The 12,458-nt window shown below is 45.0% G+C and overlaps 1 protein-coding gene across 5 annotated transcripts in view; it reads right to left on the bottom strand.

Moving 5' to 3' along the window:
- BIRC6 (baculoviral IAP repeat containing 6) overlaps positions 1–12,458 on the bottom strand; it is a 3,097,233-nt gene that overhangs the window by 2,932,469 nt on the left and 152,306 nt on the right. For all 5 annotated transcript variants that reach the window (XR_011268132.1, XM_069607902.1, XM_069607904.1 and 2 more), the window contains exons 7-8: positions 2,406–2,628; positions 2,169–2,329 (exon numbers count right to left, since the gene is read on the bottom strand). Coding sequence is in view for 4 of the 5 variants with exons in the window: in XM_069607902.1 (XP_069464003.1) it covers positions 2,169–2,329; positions 2,406–2,628 (384 nt within the window). In the remaining variant the exon portion in view is untranslated. The remainder of the gene's footprint in view (positions 1–2,168; positions 2,330–2,405; positions 2,629–12,458) is intronic.

Genomic DNA, 12,458 nt, shown 5'->3' with positions numbered 1-12,458 from the left:
AATACTATCACTAGATGCCATCAAATTGTCGACTCCATGTACTGGGAATGGTTGAGGTGCTGAAGGAGTTTGGGTTTAGTGAAGGTTTTGTGAGATGGATAAAAGTACTGTACAGCGACCCAACAGCCAGAGTGAAAATAGGCAGAATGCTGTCCTCGGCTTGGGCTATAAAAAGAGGCACCAGACAAGGGTGCCCACCATCGTCCATGCTCTATAGCCTGGGGCTTGAAACAATTGCAATATACTTCAGAAAAAGGTTTTGACGCAGGGATACAGGTAGGCGAGAAATACCATATAATCTCACTTTACGCTGATTATGTCCTGTTATACCCGAGACACCCACGCATCAACGTCCCAACGATGCTAGAAGTACTGGATAACTATGCACATGTCTCTGGGATACGCTTTAGCAAGCAGAAGTGCTGTGTATTCCCATTAGCAGGCCTGAGGGGGATGATATAGGAGACTTACCGGAAGTGGGTTTTCAGTGGCAATTAGATACATTTAGGTATTTGAGGGTCAAAATTAAACACACGCCAGAACTAATTCATGAGAGCAATACAGCGGCTGTAATGAAGGGCCTGTGAGATTCGTTGAAGTTCTGGTCCAAACTACCACCATCGATGATGGGCAGGGCGTCAATCGCTAAAATGATTATCCTCCCGAGGTTCTTATAATATTTCCAGAACGTGTGCTACTACATTGAGTCAACCTTTTTCAGGACATTGGAGACACTGCTCCGAGAGTTCCTATGGGGTGCGACCTGCCATAAACTGTCACTGGCAATACTAACGCTACCCTACAAGGAGGAGGGGGTATACAACTCCTGACCTGGAAAAGTATTACTTGGCGGCACAACTCAACCATGTAGCCCCTTGGCTATCAGATGATATCACAGCTGAGACCGGACTCCTGCAGCACCTAGTCACCCCAATACATTTGAAAGAAATCTTGTGGAACCCATTGATCTGTTCAGAGAACGCCCCCATGATTGTAACGCTAGGCAGACAGGTATGAACAGAACCAAATCTGTGCTCCACCTGAAGCAATCCTACTCGCCCGACACCCCAATTTTGGCAGATGTATGCAAAGTAAGGACCAACCTCCCCACCGTGAGACATTGGGAAAGGTTAGGGCTATACACCTGGGGTAATATGTATGAGGAGGGGATTTTGCGAGAATTTGCATGCGAACGAAGGGTTATCAAATGGGCAATTTTTGTGGTATCAGAGAATCAAGCATGTGACCAAGGGGAAATGGGAGGGTTGGCCGGAGGAGCCGAAGGCAAACCCCCTGCTGACACTATTATATGGTTTGAGTGACGGCTGGAAGCCTGTGTCCAGGCTGTATGAGCAGTTAACTGACAGGCCCAACCCCGAAGCACAGCATTACAGGAGAGATGGGAAGTAGACCTGGGGGAAACTATTACTGAGAAAGAATGGTAGCGGGTACTAATACACCCGAAAGAAGTGTTGAGAAACGCGAGGTTCCGGTTGATTCAGCTAAATGTCCTATACCGAACATACATGACACTGCTCAGGGTGGCAAGCTTTAACAGGCATTTCTCCTAGCAAGTCCACAAAGTGTTAGAGTTACGACCGAGATAGTGAGGGGCTAACAAAAAAAGGTGGGGGTGGGAGGAGGGGCACGCAGGAGAAATGAACATACTAGTCCTAGTACATTCAGGTAATGCATGCGTACAGGCGGAGGTTTAAGGAAGAGGGGGTGGGGGGAAACACATCCAGTCCAAAAGAACCCTGAGTTAAGTGCAGAGAGGTTGCTTCACTCATAGAAAGTAAGCAGAAAGTGCAGTAATGGTGAACATAGTGCAGTGGCCCAGCTACATTGTGTAAAATTGGGAAAATGCATGTTAAAAGCTAAACAAATGAAGGGGGAGGTTGGAGTGAAAGTGCAAGTGCCTTTAAAGTCAAAGCTAAATCAATGCAAACTCTCATCCCAAGTACAGCAATTAAAATATATGCAGTGTACCCTCTGTCAAATAAGCTACTTAAATTGAATTTAATAATTAAAATAAAGCACACGTATCAATGCAATTAATAAAGAAATGTTGATCCAGAGACAGCTTAACTTTTCTTCAAAACAAACTGTTCTATAGATCATTTTAAAGCGAATCAACGAAATGAGAAAAGCGCATTTACAATGCATACCTATCGCCTTCTAATTTTGGTATATCTGAGCAGCTTGACGTTTCTTCTAACCATGCTAACGTTGGCCGCCTTGCTTCAATTCCTGTGCTGGGCTCCCCTGGTAATAGTAGCTGTTGCACAATTGCTGGATCGTAAGCATTGACCTCAAACTTTAAGTGCACCTAAAGAGAAAAATAGGAAACAATTAAGTGCTGCAGAACACGTGAAACCCAATGTATTAAAAAAGCAAAACAATACCTTCATGAGTTTGGAAATATCCCATATGCAGATCTTTCCTCTTTTTGTTGCAGCTGCTAGAAAATGAGGACAACTTCCAACACCAAAGCAGGATATCCTATCTGAGCCATCTGTGCAGGGGAACTGTGCAGGACATGTTGCCAATGTAACAGAAAGTGGTACATTCTGCGTGTGCTCTCCTTTCACAAATGGGCAGTTGGGGGAATGTCTTTCGTGTTCAGACCTGAAGGATCCCAAGAGCAAGAGAACGTGCTAACCGTTAATTCAACGAAGATTTACAACTGTTGAATGTAATGATACAAAACCAAATAGGTAGCATATGTAAACCAATACAAAAACGTAATAGCATTACAGAGTTAACCTGTACTCCTGAGCAGCCTAAATCCAGTTTGACATTTAATAAATTAATTGCTGAGTACCGATATTTAAAGCATACCGCAGGAGCCCAGTTTTATAATCTGGAAAGCACTGCATGCAAAGGTTTACTCTGTACTACTTTTAATTTATTGACTGCTCAAAGTATAGTTGAAACAATATGGCAAACTGTATTTCGAATACACATTTGTTAGGGAACATACTCCACAGCCCTCCAACGAGGGGAGTGAAATTAGCTTTCCTAATGGAATGACAGGGTTTCAACCAAAAGATAGACAACTCTTATGGGTTGCTATGGCAGAACAGATCAGTCTTCACAAAGGATGAAAGGCTGGTGCATAGGTACTGATGGTCCTGAATACACACCGCAAGAGAATACATAGTTCTATTGAAACATACACTTCATATAGCAACTATCTAGTAATAAGAACTTTTGGTTGGACATAACCGTAGACCAGTATGTATAAAAACAGTAAAGGGCCTAAGCGCACACTTGCTACTTATAACTAGGGGTAAACGCAAAACATAGAAGGATAAGAGGTGGGGAAAAAATAGCTAGACAACAGTAAATTGCATGTTCAAATTCCTAATCAAGACAAATACAAGAGAAACAGTCACAGTCCCTGCAATATCTAGTACGTTACAAAATCTCAATTACACATATAAACCATTTGCTCAATAGTAGGTCCTAGACTGCCAGGAAGGGTTAACACTTAAGCATGCCAAAAGTGTCAAAATTGAGAACAAGGTTAGACTTTTACTACCAAACCAATATGGTTTCATTACATGCCTTGAAAGAGCTATATACAATGCAACCATGTAGAAAAAGAATCCCAATACATTTCTATGTCAGGGGTGTAGTGATTGAATACATTTACATCAACAGTAATGGCTAATCTAGTTTAATGATACATTGTGATTTAGTCCAACAATTAGAACTTTACACAAAATCATTACGAGTCCCAAATTAAAATAAAAGTCAATAGAAGCATCTTTCACAGTTATACAAAATTCCAAAGACTTCAAAACTCTTCAGACTGAAAAGAACATAAAATGAGTATCTCTAATTAAATGCGCAAATATACAAGCAAGTGCATAATTCAGAGCAGTGCCAAAGCATGCTGTAAAGTCAATACAGACAGCTGCAAAACAGGGTTCTATAACGGTATAGTCAGAACAAAAAGAATGGTAAAAAATGGTAAAAAAGAATTGGTAGCAATAGTTTTCTTAACTGTAGCCACACTCTAAACATGGCAAGTTGGGATGATGTGCGAGTTGAGGCAGTAAACCCAAAAAGAGTCTCAAACAATACTCTCGTATCTATGTACCAATCTTCCCAGCGAGTTCATGTATAATGGGCCCAATTTGGGGCAAGAGGGAAGAACATGTCTGGCAGTTCCCAGGGAGTCTGGTTTCTTACAGATACGGCAAGACCTATCACTTAAAGCCAAACCCTGATGTACACCCGTAATGTCGAGGACCTGCAGTTGGTTAGTTCGCAGCCTTAGTGGAAAATCCATCACCGCCGGGTCGGGCAGAGTAATAAGTATGTGTTCTCCTGTATCTGAATTCCAATGGGCACAGCCTCATACCCTTTCAGCTTTTCGAGGTGGGAATAGTTTTCACACAAATCGCAGTGATTTAGTTGGCGCACAAATTTTTTCAGGTGGATAATTTTCTTTGCTGCATGGATCCAACCAATCTCTAGGAAAAGTGATTCATTGAGATTTTTTAAATGGTCTCCCCGCAAAATCTTCTCAGCATCATAGTCGTTTCCCACTATCGCAAGCAGCTTACATTTCGGTACAGTACAAGATTTTAAGTAGAAAACTCAGAGCAAGCAAGGCCATGCCCCTCAAAAAGGTTAAGCCTAGCTCGAGCCTCAGGCATTTCAGAGCCGGACGGCCCCACACCTAGTACTGCTCGCAAATACTGGCCCTCTAGGGTTTAGGTCCTGCATAGCCAGCGCTTCTAGGCCATAGAGTATAGTTGGGAGAAAGCACCGTTGGTATAACTTTACAGTAATTGCCAAGCTAAATCCTGTGTTCCCTCTTGAGAATTTGCAGGCCTGCAGTATCAGTAATTTGGCTCGTCTTTCTGTATGCGATTAGCCGGTTATAATTTGGGGATATATCGAACTCCAAGCCCAAGTAAGAATAGGATTCGGCAAGCTGTCAGGCCCAGTCTAGATTCAATTTCCAGCCGGGTGGGACCCTTTCTGCTAATAAGCATCATCTTAGTCTTCCTTAAATTGATAGCAAGACCCAGCTCGGTGGAGTACAGTGCGAGTTCCTCCAGCATACTCTTGATGCCCGATAATGTTCTGTCGAACAGTATCAGGTCATCCGCATAGAGCATACCTACTATTGGAGTAGTCCCCAACTTGGGGGAGGGCAGTTTGACTTTATTCCCATACATTGGAGTAAGTCAGAGATGTAAAGATTATATAGCGTAGGTGCCGCCACACATCCCTGCTTTACTCCCATATTAATACTAATGGGTTCAGTCACTGCACCTTCGTTATTAAGTCTAACCTTGGCACTATTCTCACTGTGCAATGCTTTTAAAATCTGAATTAACCAGCCGGGGCAATTAAGGCTAGTCAGTTTACACCAACGTTTCTCTCTAATTACCTGGTCAAACGCGCTAGTGAAATCTACAAAATACCATATATAAAGTAGCTTCTTTGTTACTCAATATGGTATTTATCAACGAGTCCAGCACTCTGATGTTATGAGTGGTGCTGGATCCTGGTCTAAATCCAGTCTGGGCGAGATGAAGAACTTGCTCTGCAACTTCCCAGGTCTCCAGCTCTCCGAGTACCAGTGTTGCGAAAACCTTGCCCTTGACGTCCAGCATGACGATAATTGGTTACCTCCCTGCGGTCTCCTTTCATATGGACCGGAATCAACACCGATCTTTGCCATGTCGAAGGCACAGAGCAAGATCGGCAAAGATCCGGGCAACTAGTCAGGAGAACCTGGGCCCAATTATCTGGATCTTTCTTCAAGACAGTTTCCCAAACCATTCAGATCGGGTCCATTAGACCTCTTAAAATTTATAATAGCTTGTTTTACACTTTTAAAGTTCATAGGAAGTGGCCAGGGTGCTGTATATTCAGTATTACAGTGAAGAGGGCCTTAGGGTTATAAAACTTATTCATTGTACCCACTGATCAGACAAGATTGTATTTATTATTTTCTGAGACAGGTCACCTCCTGTCCCAGTGAGTTTGCCAGATTTTACATGCGTCTCCACTGCTAAGGATCTGGATGAATTTTTCCCATTGCCCTCTTTGTTGTAATTTTCGGTAATGATAAAGCCAGGTGTGGTACTGTCGTTTGAAGAGCTTTATGCGAGCAGTTATCGCATAAGAGTTGCCCAAGAGATAGCCTTCCCCTCTACAAGCCCCAAGTTCACGTCTCAGTTGACATTTACAGTCCCGGATGTATGTTAAATACCGGTCTGCCCCTGCTCCCCCATTTGATCGTAGGAGCTGTTTTCCCCCTGGCAAGCGTCAGAGACAATCCCCAATCCAATCTTCAATGGCCTCAGGGTTTTTGCCCAAGAGAAGCTGCTTTTTGCTACAGCTCTTATGGAAAGCAAGTAGGTTTACCCTCTCAATGTAGTTTTCAGACCAGCAGATCCTGTTCCCCGCCTGGTTGACAACCACATCACTGCAGAGGCACAATTCCCCCGACCAGCGGAACCAATCATAACTAATACGACCAAAGCATGGTCGCTATAGGTATTCAGAATCAGAGGTAGCCATATAATCTAAAGTGGCCATCTTGGAACCAGAGACCCAGGTCATCTGTCAAGGGTGGTCATCCTCTGTGCACCCATTTAGAACCATACAAGACCACTCTTTAAGCAGATCTAGCCACAATTTCCCCTTTGTTGGATTTTTTGTGTGGAATGCTACAATAATCTAAGACATGTTGATAACCCCCACATCCACCTTCAACAAACACATTTGCATTCCAATCACCGACAAGGACCGCTTGATCATGAGAAGAACCTTGCCAGGTATTACCCAGTTGATCAATGATTAGCTCTGTAAAGGCTACCCCTGGAGGATCGTAGACACAAACTATTAAAATGTCCTGACAGTTACCAAGTCCCCTAGGAGGGGATACTTGCACTGCCAGTATACTGCCCCTAGGTGCTGCTTGGTAAACTAAACTTGGGTTTAGCAAGGATCTAGCACGAATCAGTAAACCACCAGTCGGGCGACCCGTTCTCCCCCCCCCCCCCTAGTGGCTGTAACCTGAAAGGTGGTAACTCCATCAAACTCAACGTCAGAAGTGCACCACGTCTCCTGCAATATAAACACATCCTGGATGGACAGGAATTCTAAAAAAGTGTCGCCTGTTAACCAGCAACTAAAACCTCTGGTATTCCGGATACTGTCCAATTTCACTCCGAAACAGTTTTCAATGCAATCATAGCCTTCAACCATTCACACCCCCGAACATCACTACAGGTCGTCTTGGATTTTGCAAGCGGCTGTTTTGAGATAGCGACTTTCCGTTCTGCTACCTGGACACAGTTACATTTAGCACAACCATCTTTGGTTACTTCCTCCACAGTTGGTGAATCCAGCACATAGCCCAGATGTTCTATTGAGTCTTTGTGCAGTCTACTAAGAGATAGTGTTTCAGGTAAACTGCAATGCAACTTAGTAACAAAAGTTGCAACAGTGCGAAAGGGTTCAACAAAGTCAAAATCATTGGAGTTTAGGATTCAATGGGAAGGTATTTAGTTAAGCAAGGCCAGCAGCAAAGGTTGATTTAATCCGCAGGTGCCTTTAGATCCCTGCACTGGTGAAATAGTTAAGGATTTTGGGTCCAGGCTTACGGTCAAGGATCTTTGGCTGATGTGTAGTTAAGCCGGGGGCAGCCTTTAGGGAAAGGTGAATAGCAGGACTGATAGGCTGCACCCCCAACCTCATCTCAGAATCTGAGATAGATCTATTTAAATCTGGTACAGGACGAGTGGAGGTCTGAGGTTCCTCAATCAGCCAGCTGGTAAGAGTACCTACTGACTGAGCTGATCGCCTTTCTCTGTGCTGCACGTTTTCTCTGTTTTGACATATTGAAACTGCTGGGCCGCACTGTGGAATTCAGAGGTTGGGCCGGTCCCGGTGGTTTGTCCCCCAAAGAAGGGAGGTCAGAGGGTATATATACTACCTTCCTCTGTCTCCTGGCGTTTGGAAAGCGTTGCCTGTCCCTTCCCTGCGTTTGCCCTAGCTGGTAGAGCAGTTGTCACTGTTTTAGGGATTTCCAAGGAATCGGGAATCACGTGTACAGATACTTCATGACTAGGCAGTGGTAGTTTGTTAACATTTTCTGTCAAAGAATCCAATTTTGACTTCAGTATTGACTTTAACAGAAATCAAGTGGCGGTGTAGTGCTGCAATAGCTGTTCCTTGCAGTTTCAAATCTTCGTTAATAGTGCCACATAACTTTAGCAGAATCTTTACAGCAAAGTTCAGTATTCCGTGGTTTTGGGTAGTACTCTATGTATTATGAGTACTAAAGTCTGTCTGGAACGAATCACTGATGGGCACTACAGAATCTGGCAAGAGATTAGGGCTTGCCGAACGTCTGGTGTGTCCCCCAATAAAGCAGCCACAGGCGTACCCTCTAGATCAATTTTTGATGCATCTAGTACCGGTGGCGGCAAGGTTTTAGTTTGGGGCACCTGTTCAGTGAGGCGTGTAGTGGTTAATGGCTCCGTAGTAACATTAGTCTCCTGTTCCCCAAGGATTGATGAGGCAGGGTACTTCTTTCCCTCCTCTACCTGCAAGAGCTGATGATTGGTCCTGTAAGGCATAGCACAGTTGTAGAAGGGAGTCATTATCAAGGTCCAGTGGGCGGTAACTAGTATTTACCTCCAGATTATGCCCAGTCAATTCCACAGGTTGTGAGCCCGTGTCTTGGCACACAGGTTTAGCCCTAAAGAATGCATCAAGGGGCCTCTGGAAAGGGTCTGCACCCCCATAGAACTTGCCCCCTTTCTAGCACCGGAGTCCTTATTTGGAGATGGCTCCACAGACGTTGTACGCAATTTAGCTGATCGGAGCCCATATAGTTTCTTTCCATGGATCACCACTTTTCCAAGGTTTGCAGCTTTCCCCGGCATCATGTTAGAGTAAACACAGGTGCCAGGTGGTGTCAAGAGCACTGCAGACCCCACCTAACTTCGCACGCAATGCTCAGATGCAAAACAGGTGGTGAGTTAAAAGGTTTTAAGCCCAGTGTCACTCAACACCTGTATCAATGTGCAGATCAAATAAATGAAGTTTCTGAATGTGCTTCAGACCACAGACTGACAGCAAAGATTGCGCGAAACAGAGCGACTTACTTTAACCTCCAGCAGTAGATACTGTCCATAGGATGCAGCTTGAGTGCGTGAGGTCAGAGTAGGAGTTAACGTCCACTGGCCACCTGCCAAACACCAAACACTCCCCCATCGCTCCGCTCGCCAGCTGATCCTTTGAAGCAGAGGGCGGAGTGGCAAGTAAAGAAAGACTGCTGTTTACACAGTCACGACGGTCGTTTCTGCGTTACTCCTGATCTTCAGTCAGCCGCTAAAACAATCTAGTTTTTGTTCAAATATCCAGGGAACCAGGAGGGCCTAGGAACACATCTCAGTTAAAGTAACTACGTATAGGATTAAACAGTACAAAGACAATAGGCAGAGCTGGGGATATACAATAGTTATCCAAAGTGCTTGCTCTACCAAGCATCTGCAGACAAAAGGCGCAACAAACCATGAACACCTCCATTCCTAAGTTTAAGTCCCAGACAACCGGAGAGGAAAGACGCAAAGCAGGATTCAGGCTAACTGATGCCAATGGCAAATCGCTGCAGAGGGGGCATGTTGCACCCCCACCTTCCCAGGAACCAGGCGAACCTACTGAGAAATATGACAAATGCACCAGGATTTCAGGATCCAATAGCAAGTGCAAGATGCAGAGAACTTGGCTCAAGAGCAGCCAAAAAACAGAGCAAGAGTAAGAACCGATCCACAGAGGCTTCCACCCGGTGTTAGGGAGAATTCTCTTATAAGGCTAATTTCCCAAACCTAGTGAGTCCCCCAGCAGCTTTGCTGGATTTTTTTTTCTCCTGCTAAGAGTGAGACTCTTTTCCTCCCCCTCTTAGGCATGATTTGAGGTATGTCTTTGACTTTGTGTGCTTATGGGCTATGGGATTTTCTTTCTGATCCACAGGGTATCATCTATTTTTTGTGTGTGTGTGTTACACAGCACCCTCAGTGCAGTAACACAGGGGTGTCATAGTGAACCCCAAACAGACTCCATACCCTGGGACCGACTACTGTCTCCCAGGGCATGTAAAGTCACCATTGACTTTACTAGTCCCAAATTGTGAACAGAACCAGTACAAACCATCATATTGTGGAAGTACTGGAAGGGGTTAATTATATTGGCCCTGGGTCTGTTTTCAAGGGGGCACCGTCTAGTCCCCCCCTTGTCAAGTTTCTGGCTGGTGGCAGTGGTTACCACGCAAAATATTCCACCGGAATATTCCCCATGGGATTTTCGCATTGATTTTAAAGGCACCACTTTTTGGTGTAATGTTAAAGATACTGCCGGTTTATTTATGTAATATTAAATCAACGGTTGGGTCTTTTTGCCAGAATTCTTTTCTAAAATGGCGTTCGTGTCAGTCTATAACTCTGACCAAGGTCGAGCCCTTTGTTCCACTTTTTTTGGCGGGCTTCTCCACAGAAGCCCTCCAAATGGTGCCACTCTGTCTGGGTTCCACAGGAAAGGTGGAGGGGGGGAACTGGAACCCTGGACTGCGTTGCCTCGGCAACCCAAGTCACACTCTACTCTGATTGGCCCAGTGGTGACCCGGTCGGCTCACCACTTAGTATGTGTGATTGACAGCTAGGCTGATGAATGGGGGTTTTTCTGCATAAAAGCAGGGCCTTTGGGACTGGAACTTCAAAAGTCACCACAGGAGCTAAGAATCCGAAGAGGGAAGAAGCTGAGCCATTTGCAACGACGACACCACCGGTGAAGCCCTGCTGCAACTATCTCACCACTTCCCCCGACGACAAGACCAGATCTTCTGCTGGACGAGTCTTCTTCCTCTGAGCTGGTGGGACCAAACAGTTCGCCCTTTTCACCTTCCAAAGACGTCTGTAGGTCGAATTGCCGTGCTAAGCACCCCGGTGGCCGGATAGCCAACCTTCACCACTTTGACCGCGAATAAAAGGAATGCACCTTTTATTGACGAACTCCACGGCTGGTTTCATCCCTGTGCAGTGCAACAACTACATATTTGCTCCACGTCGAGATCCTCTCTTCCTCTGGTCGAAACAACGAACTGCAACCACTGCCAGGAACTGCCACCGCTGGAGCCTCCTCGCTGTTCAAGGTACTGTGTCCTGCCTGGCCTCACTTTCTTCGGTTTGCTCAAGGTGACCCTTAAATCCTTGGCTTGCCAACTAGGTTGGCCCCAGACCTTCAAACTTTACCTTCTTGAATCACGCCAACCTCTTTTGAACATTCTGCAAAACCTTTGTGCATTTTAAACCGTGGGATACTGGGCACATTTCGCTTTGCTCCCTTTAAAGTGGGCCTGGCCTATGAACTTTGGCTCTACAGTGTATACTGCCATTAACCCCTTGCTGAGAACTCCTAAAAGTGTTGGGACCTGTTATTTCTATGCTTTGCCTTTTTCTCTCCCTTTAACTGAACTATTTGGAGTGCCATCAGGTTATGCGCTCACATCTGTTTAACAAATCGTGGTGTTTTAACTCTGACTTGTCTGATAGTTATCAAGGGAGGTGTGCATATTTTACCTGACTGTTTTAACTTGCTTTTGATTTAGCGTGCTAGTATATTGCCTAAAGTGTGTTTTAAATAAATAATCATACTTTTTATACAAAGCTCTGGTCAGTGTTTGTTTGCTCTACTGTGTTTTTGGCCCCATTGTGTATACTGCCCTACTCTTCTTGAGAGAAGACGGACTGCTCAGCCACAGCTACCAGGTAAATCTGGGTGGTGCAGACTGCTACCAATTGGGTTTACTGCTTACTCCTGTAGTCTTAATCTTTTTGCAGTGTTCCCCAAGGGAACTGCACAGGATTCTGCCTAACACCCGGTTTGCATTTATGGCAGGGTGGGTCCTGACAAGCAAACCAGTGTGTTATGCTTCGCCTAGGTCAGTGGGTTGGTTAATAAAATGAAACATGGAGCTGTGGGTCACCGTATTAATTGCTCAAACCACTCAGGAACAGGTTTGCCATGTACACCTCCGAAATGGCCTGAACCATCCGACGGGCGATGGTAGCCTGAGAGCTGGGGGAGGAGCCCCCAAAAGTCACCAACAATGCCTCAAAACTTCTTGAAGGATTTCGTCCAAGAGAAAACTTTAGAGGACCAAGGAATGTAAGGCATTCAGGCTCGGGAAGAACTCGGATTCAGATCGAACAGAGACCACATTGGGCAAGAGTATGCAAGATGACCTTGTCGTTGTGAAACGTGGTGAAGGATTGGCACCAAAACACCACCTGCAGCTCACTAAACCTGCATGCAGAGGTGAGAGCCACCAACAAAACTGTTTAGTGTCACCAAGCGGATGTGTACAGAAGCAATCAGCTCAAAAGTTTTGCGTTGCAAAGCTGCTAGAACCACATTGA

Source organism: Ambystoma mexicanum, chromosome 4q, assembly GCF_040938575.1.
Source record: "Ambystoma mexicanum isolate Mex_15411 chromosome 4q, UKY_AmexF1_1, whole genome shotgun sequence".
In the NCBI taxonomy this organism is placed as follows: domain Eukaryota; kingdom Metazoa; phylum Chordata; class Amphibia; order Caudata; family Ambystomatidae; genus Ambystoma; species Ambystoma mexicanum.
The sequence above is the reverse complement of the archived record's forward strand: the minus strand, read 5'-3'. Positions and strand labels throughout refer to the sequence as shown.